The 13,729-nt window shown below is 41.7% G+C and overlaps 1 protein-coding gene across 3 annotated transcripts in view; it reads right to left on the reverse strand.

Annotated features, from left to right (window-relative positions):
- Positions 1 to 3,607: 3,607 nt before the first annotated feature.
- Positions 3,608 to 13,729, reverse strand: part of LOC138759056 (microtubule-actin cross-linking factor 1-like) — a 32,115-nt gene continuing 21,993 nt past the window's right edge. For 2 of the 3 annotated variants that reach the window (XM_069928910.1, XM_069928912.1), the window contains exons 7-8: positions 12,908 to 13,003; positions 3,608 to 7,621 (exon numbers count right to left, since the gene is read on the reverse strand). In XM_069928910.1, coding sequence (XP_069785011.1) covers positions 7,614 to 7,621; positions 12,908 to 13,003 — 104 coding nt within the window. In that variant the 3' untranslated portion in view covers positions 3,608 to 7,613. The remainder of the gene's footprint in view (positions 7,622 to 12,907; positions 13,004 to 13,729) is intronic. The other variant, XM_069928911.1, reaches the window with a different exon arrangement.

Raw genomic sequence — 13,729 nt, forward strand, 5'->3', positions numbered from 1 at the left:
GATGGGTGGAGGTCTATGAATGGGTGTGTGTGCGGTTTGTGTTGGGTTTGTGTGGGACGGGTATGTTATTGTATTTGTGGGGAAGTCTGTTGGGTTATGATTGTGTGGGATGTGTATGTGGGGGTGAGTGAGGGATGTGCATTGGGGCCATGTTTTTGGGGCAGATGTATGGGGTTGTGTGCATGGTGGGATGTGTGTGTGTGGTAAATATTTTGGAGTGGCTGTGTGTGCATGTATTTGTGGGAGTGTATGAATGTTAGGGTATGTTCTAAGGTATGTGTGGTGGTGCATATGGGGGGATGGGAAGTATGTATGTGGATATGGGGTGTGGGTGGGTGTGTGTGGGGGGGACTGTGTGTGTGAGAGGATGTGTGTACTGGTATGTGTGTGGGAGGTTTATCTGTGTAGGGGTTGTATTGTGTGAGTGTGCATGTATGTGTGTGTGTAGCTGGGTGTTGATTTTGTGTTGGTTGTGTGTGGGAGGTGGTCAAGTGTGAAGGTGTGTGTTTGGGGGTGTGTGTGAGAGGTATATGGGGTGTGGGTGGGTGTGTGTGGGGGGGACTGAGTGTGAGAGGATGTGTGTACGGGTATGTGTGTGGGAGGTTTATCTGTCTAGGGGTTGTATCGGGTGAGTGTGAGTGTGCGTTTATGTGTGGGATGTGTGGCTGGGAGTTGATTTTGTGAGTTGTGTGTGGGAGGTGCTCATGTGTGAAGGTGTGTGTGAGGGGTGTATGTGGGCGGTGTTTCTGGGTTGTGCGTTGGGGTATATGTGTAGGTGTGGTGTGTGGGAGAGGGACTGTGGGTGCATTGGGTGTTTGTGGAGTGAGGGTGTGGAAGGTGTGTATGAGTGTCGGAGGGTGTTTGTGTATATCTGTCAGAGGTTGTGTGTGGGGGAGTATGTGTATGGGGGATATGTGTGTGTGTGTGTGTGTGCGCAGAGTGTATGTGTGGGAGTTTATGAGCGTGAGGGTGTGTTCCTGGGATGTGTATGTGTGTGTAGGGTGTGCATGTGGGAGGTGTGTGATTGTGGGGGGTGTTAGTCGGGCCTTGTATGTGTGGAGTGTGTGTCTGGGGATGTGTGTTGGGGGTTGTGTGTAGGGTGTGTGTGTGGGAGGTGTGTGATTGTTGGGGTATGTGTCTGGGCTATGTGTCTCCAGTGTGGTGCAGTTTTTTCGGGGGGGGGGGATTTAAGTGTTTTTTGTTGTTGTTTGAGGGTTTTTGTTTAAGTTAATTGTGAAAGATTGGGTGCCATTCTGAAAGTTGTAATAAGTAATTTAAGTTTTACAATTGTTAATGTTAACGGTTTAAATCACCCAATAAAAAGGCAATGTGTGATAGATTATATTAAGAAGCTAAAAGTAGGGATCGTGGCAAGATAGCGTAGAGTCTAGACATGTAATCTCGACCTCTCTGGCCAGATTTTTAAATACCTGTTTTTAAACCTTTGTTTTCAAGTTTAAACTTTTTAAATTTTAGTTTAAAGTATCAAGGAATTATTATGGCCACTAATGGTAAAAAGATTAAACCTCAAGTTCATAAGAATATACATTTTCGAAGTGCTGAGGATCTGGGGCCTAGACGACCTGAAACAGCCCCTGGCTCAATTTCTTCATTTCCTAGACCCCAAAGATTTCCTGTGCGGGCTGAAAAAAAATCTATTGCTACCAAATGAAGGATGGCTGTAATTACCCATTCCCCGGAAGAAGGTGCGTGTTCCCAAGAAGTGGAAAGCCTTTTGATATCAATGGAGGGAGCACACAGGAAAATGTCTCCATTGTTGGAAATGCATCAGGTCGACATCGATTCAATCCAGTTAAAGAAGTTTTGTGGCATAAAGGTTATAAGTCTACTTTTCGTTACCCTGCAGTGTTGAAGGTGTTTTATGGAGTCTGTCAATTTTGGTTTTTTGAAACTGATTGTGAAGCAATGATTTTTGCTGACTCATGGCCAGATATAAGAGGACAAAGACATAGTCCAGCATTATCTCCTAAAGAAAAATTTGGTAGCTCTGGAAAAGGAAGAAATGGCAAAAATGGGAAAAAAACAGGAATGGAAAGAGTCCAACTTCTGAAATGGGATTTTCGAGATTGGAGTCTTTTGGGTAAAAAGAATTTTCTTATTCTATTTTTTCTTTTGTTCTTATAATATTTTGATGTTACTGACTGTTTGGCTGGGCAAGGAGAGATTTGGACTTTCTTTACTAGTCATCAGCCACTGGTGGGTGACCCACACCCAATTTTTGTTTAGAGGATTACTACCTTTTGGTAGTTTTTTTGGGGGGGGGGGATTTTCTTTTTTTTTCCTTTTTCTTTATTTTTTTATTTTTTTTTATTTTTAATTTTTTTTAGTTTTTAATTTGTGATTTTTTTATTGGAGGGCCTATATACATTAATTTGAGTTTTTATATAAAGATATTATTGGTATTTAGTAATAATAGTAGATATGTCAAAGTTGAGGTTTGCTACTTTTAATGTTCGAGGATTAAATAGTTAGATTAATATACGTGGGTCTTGGCGTATATTAAGAAAATGAAAATTGATATTGCTTTTTTACAAGAAACACATTTGAATGTGAATGAAAGCATGAAATTAAAAAGGAACTGGGTTGGGCATGTATATTCTTCATTTAATTCTAAGGCTAAAGATGTAGCTATTTTGATACGTAAAAATGTATCTTTTGAATTACAATCAATGGAGAAAAAGGCAGAAAAAATAAAAATTTAAAGAAGCTAAAAGTAGATATTGTATTTTTGCAAAGGACTCATTTGACAGAAAAAGAACATGTGAAGTTGAAGAGAGATTGGTCAGGACATGTAATTTTGTCTACATTAAACTCTAAAACTAGAGGCGTGGTGATATTAGTTAATAAAAAAAAACTTTTTGCTGTGGATTTTTTTTTTGCTAATGTTGGAAGAGTACTGATTGTTAACTGGAAGATTTTTTTCTGAAAGTTGGACTTTAATGTATGTTTATGCACCAAATGAAGATGATCAGACATTTATTTCAGGGACATTTTTAAATTCGAATCAGGCATATGGGAATGTGTTAGTCGGAGTAGATTTTAACTGTTGTTTGGATCCCTTGTTGGACAAATCTCCAAAAATTGTTGAAAGAACTAAAATGGCAAAAAGACTGTTTAAGATGATGGAGGATTTAAATTTAGTGGAAATTTGGAGGAATTTAAACCCAACTGAGAAAGATTATTCACTTTATTCAGCTCGGCATAATTCTTTCTCTAGAATAAATGTATTTTTGATTTCTGTGCATTTACAAGGTAGATTTAATTTTGCAGAAGATAAAAGTAGGTTATTCTCATATCCTTCATTAAATGTTTAGGGACTGAATTAACTGAGACAGCTTATCGTTGGAGGTTTAATGAAAAGTTATTGAAGAGACCAGATTTCATTTAGTAGATGAGAGATCAAATTATTTTTTATTTACAAATGAAAGAAAATTCAGTTCAAAGTAAATTTATTTTGTGGGATGCTTTAAAAGCATATTTGAGGGGACAAATTATTAGCTATACAACTAAGAGAGAAAAAAACTATTTATTCGTAAGTTTAAATTTGGAAAAGTAAATCGAAGGCTTGGAGAAAAAATTAAAAAAAAAATATACAGAGGATGAAAAGATAAATTTATCTAAAGTGAAATTACATTATAATTTACAAACGTATAAATATGAGAAAATGATTTTGCAGTCTAAACAATGTTATTATCAATTGGGAGTAAGAGTGCATATGGTTTGGCATGGCAACATAAAACTGAGCAAGTATCAAGGACAATTAATGCTATTAGGATGGAGAAATTACATAAATGAATACTGATGAATTTTAAAAATTTTATGAAAATTTATATATGTCAGAGGGTTATAAAAAAATGGATCAAATTGATTTATTTTTATCTAGTTTAAATTTGCCAGTGTTGAATGAATTTGAGGTAAAGAATTTAGATATTTTATTTACTGAATTAGAATTGAGAGAAGCTTTGCAATCGATGCCTGATCGGAAATCTCCTGGAGAGGATGGATTTAAGGTGGAGTTTTATAAAAAATTTAATGATTTATTATTTCCATTATATAAAGATGTTTTGAAACAAGCAACTAAAATGGATGTATTTCCAGAATCTTTCTCAAAAGCATTGTTTACAGTTATACCTAAAAAAAGAAAGGAACTCTTTAAAAGTGTCACCTTACAGACTGATATCATTATTAAATGTTGATTATAGATTGGTGTCAAAAGTTTCAGATAATAGGTTAGTGAATTATTTGCCAAATTTTTTTACGTAACAATCAGGTAGGGTTTGTCAAAGACAATATAGTTAAATTGTCATCAGATAATATAGTTAAATTGATTTCATTAATTAATGCTAAAAACAACAAGATAATCAACCAACGGATATATCTTTGGATGCTGAGAAGGCATTTGATCGAGTTGAGTGGAAGTTTTTGTTTAAAGTATTGGAAAAATTTAATTTTGTTCCATTTTTTAGGGGTTGGGTTAGGGCTTTATATGCAGAACTTATGACAAGGGTAATAACGAATGGTGAGATTTTAAAATCTTTTAATTTAACTTGTTTTACAAGACAGGGTTTTCCTCTTTCACCTGCTTTACTTGCTTTGGTGACAGAACCTTTAGCTCAGGCTGTTTGACATGATTTTGGTGTTAGAGGACTTAAAGTGAGAGAAAATGAAAATAAAATTAGCTTATTTACACATGATGTTTTTGTATATTTAACTAATCCAAAAACTTCACTAAAATTATCACAGGACTTGTTGAATAAGTATGGTAAATTATTGGGATATGAGATTAATTGGGAAAAGAGTGAGGTTTTACCAATAGCAGAAGAAGATTTTATGGATTGTAGACAAATTACTAAATTTAGATGGTCAAATAAAATTAAATATTTAGGAGTAGTTGTAAATAAAAATGATCATGAATTATTTATTTTGCATTATGTACCTTTATGAAATAAGGTTAAAATTGATTTAGATAAGTGGAAAGATTTATCACTGACCTTAATACGAAGAGTGAATTGCATAAAGATGAACATTTATGCTCGAGTACAATACTTTTTTCAATCTATTCCTTGCATAGTTGGGTTATTCTTATGGAAAGGTAAATTATCGAGGGTTTCTTTCCAAAAATGGACTTGGCATTATAAATTGGGTGGTTTGCAATTACATTGTTTTTATAATTATTATGAGGTGGCACCGATGAAGTTTATTAATTGGTTATTTGATAATGAACAATCTTCTAGGTGGGCAAAGATAAAGATGGCTCAGATTTTGGAAAATAATATTAATCATTTTATTTATAAATGGAATCCTTTATTGTTCTAAGAATTTAAATTTTCTGTTTTTCGACATACAATGAATATTTGGTAAAATCGCAATTTAATTCTAGATTCTATCGGAATAGTTTCGATAAGATCACCATTATATCAGAATAAATTAATTCCCTTTTCATGATAGAATCCTTACTTAAAAGATTGGGAAATTAAAGGATTAGTGAATGTAATAGATTGTTTTGAAGCAGGGAGGTTTTGTGCATTTAAAAGGTTGGAGGAAAGATATGGTATTGCATCAAATTCTTTGTTTATTACCAACTTTGAGATTATTTAAAGAAGAATTGTGGGAAGGAAATAAATTTACCAGGTCATAAGAAATTTGAATTATTAATTGCAGATAAAGGTGAAAAAGGCTTTATTTCTGATATGTATTGGTTGTTGCAGGAGAAAATGGAAAAAGACAAATGGGAAAGAATTAAATATTATTTTGACATGGGAGGAATGGTCAAAACTGTGTGTTGACGGTGTTACCAAATTAATTAATGTGAGGTATACTATGGTCAATTAGAATTTTTTGCATCAATTATATTCAACCCCTGAGAAATTGAAGAGATATGGGTTCAGTTTAACAGATTTCTGTTTTAGATGTAGAGAGCAGAAAGTTACTTTTGTACATTCAGTTTGGTCGTGAAAGAAAATTAAGCATTTTTGGGAGGAAATTATAAAATTTTTGAGGGATTTGTTTCAAAGGGATATTTAATGGATCCAAAAATATGTTTGTTGGGTTATGTTAATGTTCCATTTGTTGATTCAAAATGCCTAAACCATATTTGGCTTTGTTAAGATTTGGGTTAGCAGTAGCGAGAAAATGTATAGCTGTCACATGGAAGAATATAAACTTGCAAAGATGGCATAACGGATTTCACTCTTGTCTATATTTAGAAAAATTAACATATAATGTAAGTAATTACTCTTTTTTATTTATATGTGGTGTTTATATTTGAAACACATGGCTATAGAAATTAAATCAATGTTGTAATGTTGGCAGACCAATCAGGGAATATTTGATACATTTCTCTAAAGTTTTGGGGGAGGAGAGGTTGTTTTTTTTTTCTTTATTTTGGTTATTTTTTTCTTTTTTTGGGTTTTATTGTATTAGTAAGGGGGAGGGGATGTAGTTTACAGTTATTTTATGTGTATTTGATTTTCTTTATGTAATTTGAGAATATTAAATAAAATCTTTCAAAGAATAGAGTGTGTATGTGTGTGTGTGTGGGGCGTGTGCGTCAGGGTTTGTGTGTGTGGGGGTGTGGTAGGAACTGCCGCTGATCCCCGAGTCCTCCCCACTGCCGCCGCTGATCCCCGACCCCTCCCCACTGCTGCCTGACACATCGATTCCTCCAGACGCTCGAGATTCCAGCCGGCTTCTCTGAGCCGACAGGGTGTCACGGTTGATGTAGTGGTTAGGGCAATGCCTTTACATGGCCAGTGGTCAGGACTGGACCTCAGTTTGAATTCTGCGCTGTCTGTCAGAAAGTTCTCCTCCTCGTTGCTATCAAGTGGCTTCTGTGTTCAATCTTGCCTTTGAAAGTTCTTCTGCATTCAGGACAGGTTGTTCCAGATGGCAGATCAGGCTTGGGTTGGTACGGCCTCTCCTCTCATCTTCTTCTATTTCTGCACATCTGCTGGCTTTGAAGGTTGCTGTTCCCTCTCAGATGATGGTTTGCCAGACCTTTCTGTCCATGGTTCATCCACCCTTTGACAGGTCTTGTTTTTCATCCTGCAGGGTGTCTAGCCACCCTCCTCACCAGGCAAGCCTGGTTGGGGAGCCGGTTTAGTCGCCGACCACTCGACCATGTGACAGGTAGTACTGGGTTACATGGTACCAGTAGCACTCAGGCGAGTGACCTGACACGGATCCTTGTTTACTCTTCACTTCATGCAAAAAGGCTCCCAAGTACTCATGTTGACCATGACTGTGGCCAATATGCCTTTGTTGAAGAGCCTCAGGATCCGTACTTCCATTTCAGTTCATCTAATACTAGAAGGGGTGTCCTATAGTTGTTTCCTTGATGCAGAGTTAAAGGCTTTGGTGTGGGTGATGAATGACGTGTACAAAGGTCGGATCTGTTCACTACATTTTTTTGGAGTTGTCGAATTTTTAGGTGTTGGCAGAAATCTTGCTTGAACTTTGTTGAGATCCTCCAGGACTGGATGTAGAAATACCTGAACATGTTGATTGTGTTTCCAAGTGTGGCTGCCTTATTGACTGTTGGTCCTGCTACCAGCTCGACTTCCAGCACAAGTTGTTGTCCTCCCTTCTGCGCTTCACGAATCTACAAGCAACGGAAACAAAAGTCATTCAAGGGAAGAGATGAACAGAGTTGAGGAAGATCACGCGAAGACGACCAATGGTCTTCAGCTCAAAATCATCTTCACTTTTTCGTAAAGATTCAGAGACAATAGAAATCCTTTAATCCCCTATCCCTCTATCCCTCCCCCTTCGTCGACAACTCTTCCTCCCTCTCCCTCCCTCTCCTTCCCCTCTACCTCTCACTCTCTACGAATATCCCTCCCCATCCTCAAAAACTCTCCTTTCCTCTCCCTCTCCTTTTCCCCTCACCCTCTCCCTCTATCACTCCCCTTTCCTAGACAACTCTCTCTCCCTCTACTTTCCTCTCCCTCTCCCCCTCACCCTCTCCCAAAATCCCTCTCCTCGAAAATTTTCCCTCCCTTTCCTCCTCTTTCCCCTCTCCCTCTCCTTTCCCTCTCCTCCTCTTCCCCTCACCCTCAGCCTATATCGCTCCCCCTTCCTCACCAACTCTCCCTCTCTCCTTTCCTCTCCCTCTCCATCTCTTATCGCTCTCCTTCTCCTCTTACCCTCACACTCTTCCCTATATCCTTCCCCATTCCTCGACAAGTCTCCCTCCCTCTCCATCTCCTTCCTCTCTCCCTCTCTTTCTTCTCACCCTCCCACTATCCCTCCCCTTCCTCGACAACTCTCCCTCCCTCTCCCATTCCTTCCACTCTCCATCTTCTTCTCCTCCCCACTCTCTCCCTATATCCCTCCCCCTTCCTCGATAACTCTCCCTCCCTCCCTCTCCTTCCCTTCCCCTCACAATCTCCCTATAACCCTCTGCCTTCCTTGACAACTATCCCTCATTCTCTTTCCCTTCTCCTTCTCCTCACCCTCTCCCTATATTCCTTACCCTTCCTCGACAACTCTCCCTCCCTCTCCTTTCCTCTCCCTCTCCTCCTCTTCCCCTCACCCTCTCCCAAAATCCTTATCCCTTCCTCAACAACTCTCCCTCCCTCTCCCTTTCCCCCTCCTTCCCCTCCCTCTCCTTCCCCTCTCCCTCTCCTTCTCCACCTCACCCTCACCCCATTACTCCCCCTTCCTCGAAAACTCTCCCTCACTCTCCTTTCCTCTCCCTCTCCTTTCCCTCTCCTCCTCTTCCCCTCACCCTCAGCCTATATCGCTCCCCCTTCCTCACCAACTCTCCCTCTCTCCTTTCCTCTCCCTCTCCATCTCTTATCGCTCTCCTTCTCCTCTTACCCTTACACTCTTCCCTATATCCTTCCCCATTCCTCGACAAGTCTCCCTCCCTCTCCATCTCCTTCCTCTCTCCCTCTCTTTCTTCTCACCCTCACACTATCCCTCCCCTTCCTCGACAACTCTCCCTCCCTCTCCCATTCCTTCCACTCTCCATCTTCTTCTCCTCCCCCACTCTCTCCCTATATCCCTCCCCTTCCTCGATAACTCTCCCTCCCTCCCTCTCCTTCCCTTCCACTCACAATCTCCCTATAACCCTCTGCATTCCTTGACAACTATCCTTCATCCTCTTTCCCTTCTCCTTCCCCTCACCCTCTCCCTATATTCCTTACCCTTCCTCGACAACTCTCCCTCCCTCTTCTTTCCTCTTCCTCTCCTTCCCCTATCCATCTACTTCTCCTCTTCCCCACACCCACTCCCCCAATCCCTTCCCTTCTTTGACAACTCTCCCTGCCTCTCCCTCTCCTCTTCCCCTCTAACCCACCCCTTCTTCGACAACTCTACCTCCCACTCCTTCTCTCTCTCCTTCCCCTCTCTTATGCCCCTCACCCTCTCCCTATATTCCTCCCCCTTCCTTTACAACTCTCCCTCCCTATCCTTTTCTCTCCCTCTCCTTCTCCACTTCCTCTCCTTCTCCTCAAACTCTCCCTGTATCCTTCCCCCCTTCCTCGACATTTCTTCCTCTCTCTTCTTCCCCTTTCCCTCTCCTCCTCTTCCACTTACCCTCTCTCCCTCTATCCCACTGCCTTCCTTGACAACTCTCCCTCCCTCTCCTTCCCCACTCTCTCTTTTTCCTCTTCCCTTCACCCTCTCACTATATCCCTCCCCCTTCCTCGACAACACTCCCTCCCTCTCTTTTCCTCTCCATCTCCTTCCCCTCTCCCTCCTCTTCCCCTCTCCCTCCCCTGAGTGAGGTGCTGGATTTGGGAGGGGGGGGAGGTCAAATGCATGGGAAAGACTACAATATATCTTTTCTAGCATTGATGAAGAGAAGGATTTTGAGCTGAGCGCTCTCTGCTCCCTGAAAGAGACAACATGGTGGAGAGGATGGTAAAGAAACATCCAGCCTGCTGGATTTCTTGATTTGGGGCACTGAGTGTAAAAGTTGGTGAGTCAAGTTACAGCTGTATAAAATTTTGGTTTGCCGCATTTGGAATATTACGTAGTGTTCTGGTCCCTGAATTCACGGAAGGATGTCGAAGATCTTGTAGACCTCTATCACGTCTCCTCTAATCCTTCTACACTCCAGCTCTGCGAACCTTGCCTCATGAGAATTGTTTCCCAATCCAGGCAGCATCCTGGTAAATCTCCTCTGTCCCCTCTCCTTCCTATAATGAGGTGACCAGAACTGAACATAATATTCTAAGTGAGTCATACCAAAGATTTATAGATTTGCAACATGACCACTCTACTCCTGAATTCAAACCCCCTATGAAGGAATCACAGCACACCATAATCCTTGTTCACTCTCCTATCAAACTGTGCGGCAACCTTGAGAAATGTGTAGATTTGCAACCCAAGGTTCCTCTGTTCATCCACACTCTTAAGTAACCGACCATTAACTCTGGACTCAGCCTTCTGGTTTGTCCTTCCAAAATGCATCAACTCTCAGTTATCTGGATTGAAATCCATCTACCACTTTTCTGCCTAACTCTGCAACCCACCTTCATCATTTTGTAACCTTCAACAGCCTTCATCTCCATCCACAACTCCTCCAAACCAACCTCCGTGACATCCGCAAACTTACTGACCTATCCATCCGCCTCTTCATCCAGGTGACATGAAAATCACAAAGACTAGGGGTCGCAGAACAGATCCCTGCAGCACCAACCTCCAGGCAGAATACTTTCTTTCCACTACGACTCTCTGCTTTCTTCCGACATGACAGCTTTTATTTCATGCAGGTAATTTTTCGCTCATCTCATGACTCATGACTTTCTGAAGGAGTCTCCTGTGACTGACCTTGTCAGATGCCTTGCTAAAATCCTCGTAGACCACATCTATCACCCTACCCTCATTAATTTCTTTTGTAACCTCCTCCAAAGACTGAGTTAGATTTGTGAGGCCCAAGCTTGCCTTCACAAAGACATGCTGACTATCCTTGAGTAGAGTGTATTTCTCCAGATCTTCATAGATCCCATCCTTAAGAATCCCTTCCATTAGTTTACTCACCAATAATGTAAGACTAACCCTAATTCCCAAGATTCTCCCTATTACCTTTTTTAAACAAGGGGACTCCATTTACCATTCTCCAATCCACCCGAGTCGCGCTGCTGTCTATCTCCCTCCTTGCCCACGTGAGTGGTGCTGCTGTCTCACCACCCCCCCCACACATCTGGGTCACGCTGCTGCCTCTCCAACCCACCCCCCCCCCACCCCTTCACCAAGGGTCGATATCGACTACTTTGGAGACCCCTAATATGTTATTTAAAGTAACTTAATGTCACTTTATTCGATTCAGCAAAGAGTGGGGCAGGGAGGCAAGGTTAGGGGGGCTTTACTAAAGCTCTGCCTGGAGTGGTAGTTAATCCGCCACAGTTGACATGGCGTTGCAGTCGTGCTCCAATCTTCAAATATGCCTGGATGCAGCAGGCATGGATAATTGCCGATGATTTGCCACAACCCATTTTTTATACACTTGTGGATGCATGAAACTATGCACCAGCTTTGATCTTTTTCAAACTTCGAACATGCGAGGCAGGAGCTTTAATAGTAAGAACCCATTTACTTGTTTCAGATGGTGAAGAGAAGCAACATCCACGTCATTCTGTGCATTTCTAAATGGCACATTGGGGAAGTAGTGAAATCAAATTGCATGAGTGGATGCAATTGGTTTGGATGAGACCTTAAACCACATCCTATATGGTTTTTAAAGAACATACAAGATTCTATCGTACAATAGATACGATAGTCGGTTCGAGCAGCGAGTCGGAGGAGATGGAGACCAGAGTTTGGGCAGTGTTCGGAGGAGGAGCGAGTTGAGAGTGACAGGTTTAATTGGTCAAGGCCAATAAAAGGAGGGAAAGGCAAAGGAGAAGCCAGAGAGGAGTGGCCCAATGAGAGAGTGGCCTGGTGAAAGAGTGGGGCTTCGAGGCTTTGGCTCGAGAGGCTTCACCGTGTAGGGGCTGAGGTCGAGTATCTAGATTAAGGTAAGACTATATTTTTTTGTTATTTTCTCTTTTTAAGGTGAGGGGGAGAGAGAAGGGTTGAGTGTGAGAGCAGTTTGTTCTTTTCAGTGTCAGATGTGAAAGGTCCTGGAGTCTTCGACCTCCTGGACATCCACAATTGCACTAGGTGTACTGAGCTGCAGTGTCTCAGGGACCGTGTTAGGGAATTGGAGCTGCAGCTCAATGACCTCGACCTGGTCAGTGAGAGTGAGGCCGTCATAGATAGGAGCTATAGCCAGGTGGTCTCAACAGGGCCACAGGAGGAGGATCAGTGGATTACAGTTAGGAGAGGGAAAAGGGAAGAGACAGATACAGGAGGGGGCCCCTGTGACTGAAGCACTCAACAAATGGTACTCCTCCTTGAGGAACATTCAGGCTGGGGAAGGAATCAGTGGCTGTATCTCTGGCATAAGGTCGGCCTCTGTTGCCCAAAAGGGTAGGGAAAGGAAGAGGAGGGTAATAGTTATAGGGGATTCGATGGTCAGGAGGACAATTTGGGGATTCTGTGGATACGATTAAGGAAACAGATTGGTAGTTTGTCTCCCTGGTGCCAGGGTCTGGGATGTAACTTCTTGTGTCATTTCAGAACAAGTTGGATAGCTGCATGGATGTGAGGGGATTGGAGGGATACGGACAGGGAGTGGGTAAGTGGGGCTAGAGGAGCTCACTTAAATCGGTTTGGACTCGAGGGGCCGAGAAGTCCTGTATCCGGACTGTAATTGTCCCAGCCAAGATTTATCTTGCAATCAACATCATTAGGGACCAGCATCATTGCTATTAGGGACCAGTTATGTGAGCAAAATAGCAATGTTTCTCAACTAGGTCAACGACCCTGCTTCATCAATCCAGAAATAAAACATTTCCAAAATCGCAGTGGTGAGAAGTGCCAGGTAAAAGTAAACCTTCGAGATCTTCCACTTGGACATTTGTCCGTTCCAATGTCCTCTTCTGCTCTGATGTTTCCTCACGCAAAAGCTGGAATCTCTGTTCGATGGTAGCTAAAATGAACACAAGGTTCTGTTACACATACATTTAAAAGTGTCTTCAAAGATTTACCACAAGGTTCCGGTGTTTTCATCCCAACAAACACATTTTTTGTTTTGGAGAAAGGAGAACTGTGGGTTTAGTAATATTTAAAGCAATGCAGAACAGAAGATGACGAGCAACAAGTAGGGGCAAAAATGTGAGCAAGGAATGAAAAAAGTTTGGAGGGAATCAGCGTGAAATAGCAGACGAGTGAAATGAGGAACAGTGAAAAGGAAGGGACATTTGCAAAAGGAAATGGAGAGAGAAAGAGAGGGACAGTTGTGCAACTCTTTGTTGAAAACATGTTGAATTCAAGGCCTTTTACTCATCGAGAGGAGCAGGTGAAGTGGGGGGGAGCTGGGGCCGTGGAGGAGCAGGAACAACAATCAAAGCTGAATAGAGAAGACTCTGAGAGCAGCTGCAACCGTTCTCACCAGAACTGTATCCCGCCCTTCGGGTGCTCAGATGCATGGATCTTCAGTGCCCTCCCAGCACAGCATGAGAAATCCCCTCTCATTGGGGAGTCTTTGAGACATCACAGCCCTAAACACTTCCTTGGCTGCATGTTTGCCAGATGTTCACACTTGGTAAATGGCCGCTGCTTAACCTTCTACCATTTCTACATACCCTCTATTTCTAGTAATAACTGATCAACAAGACAAACACACTCTTCAGAAAATATAGAATTTCTGAGATTT

The sequence above is a fragment of the Narcine bancroftii genome, chromosome 3, assembly GCF_036971445.1.
Source record: "Narcine bancroftii isolate sNarBan1 chromosome 3, sNarBan1.hap1, whole genome shotgun sequence".
Taxonomy (NCBI): domain Eukaryota; kingdom Metazoa; phylum Chordata; class Chondrichthyes; order Torpediniformes; family Narcinidae; genus Narcine; species Narcine bancroftii.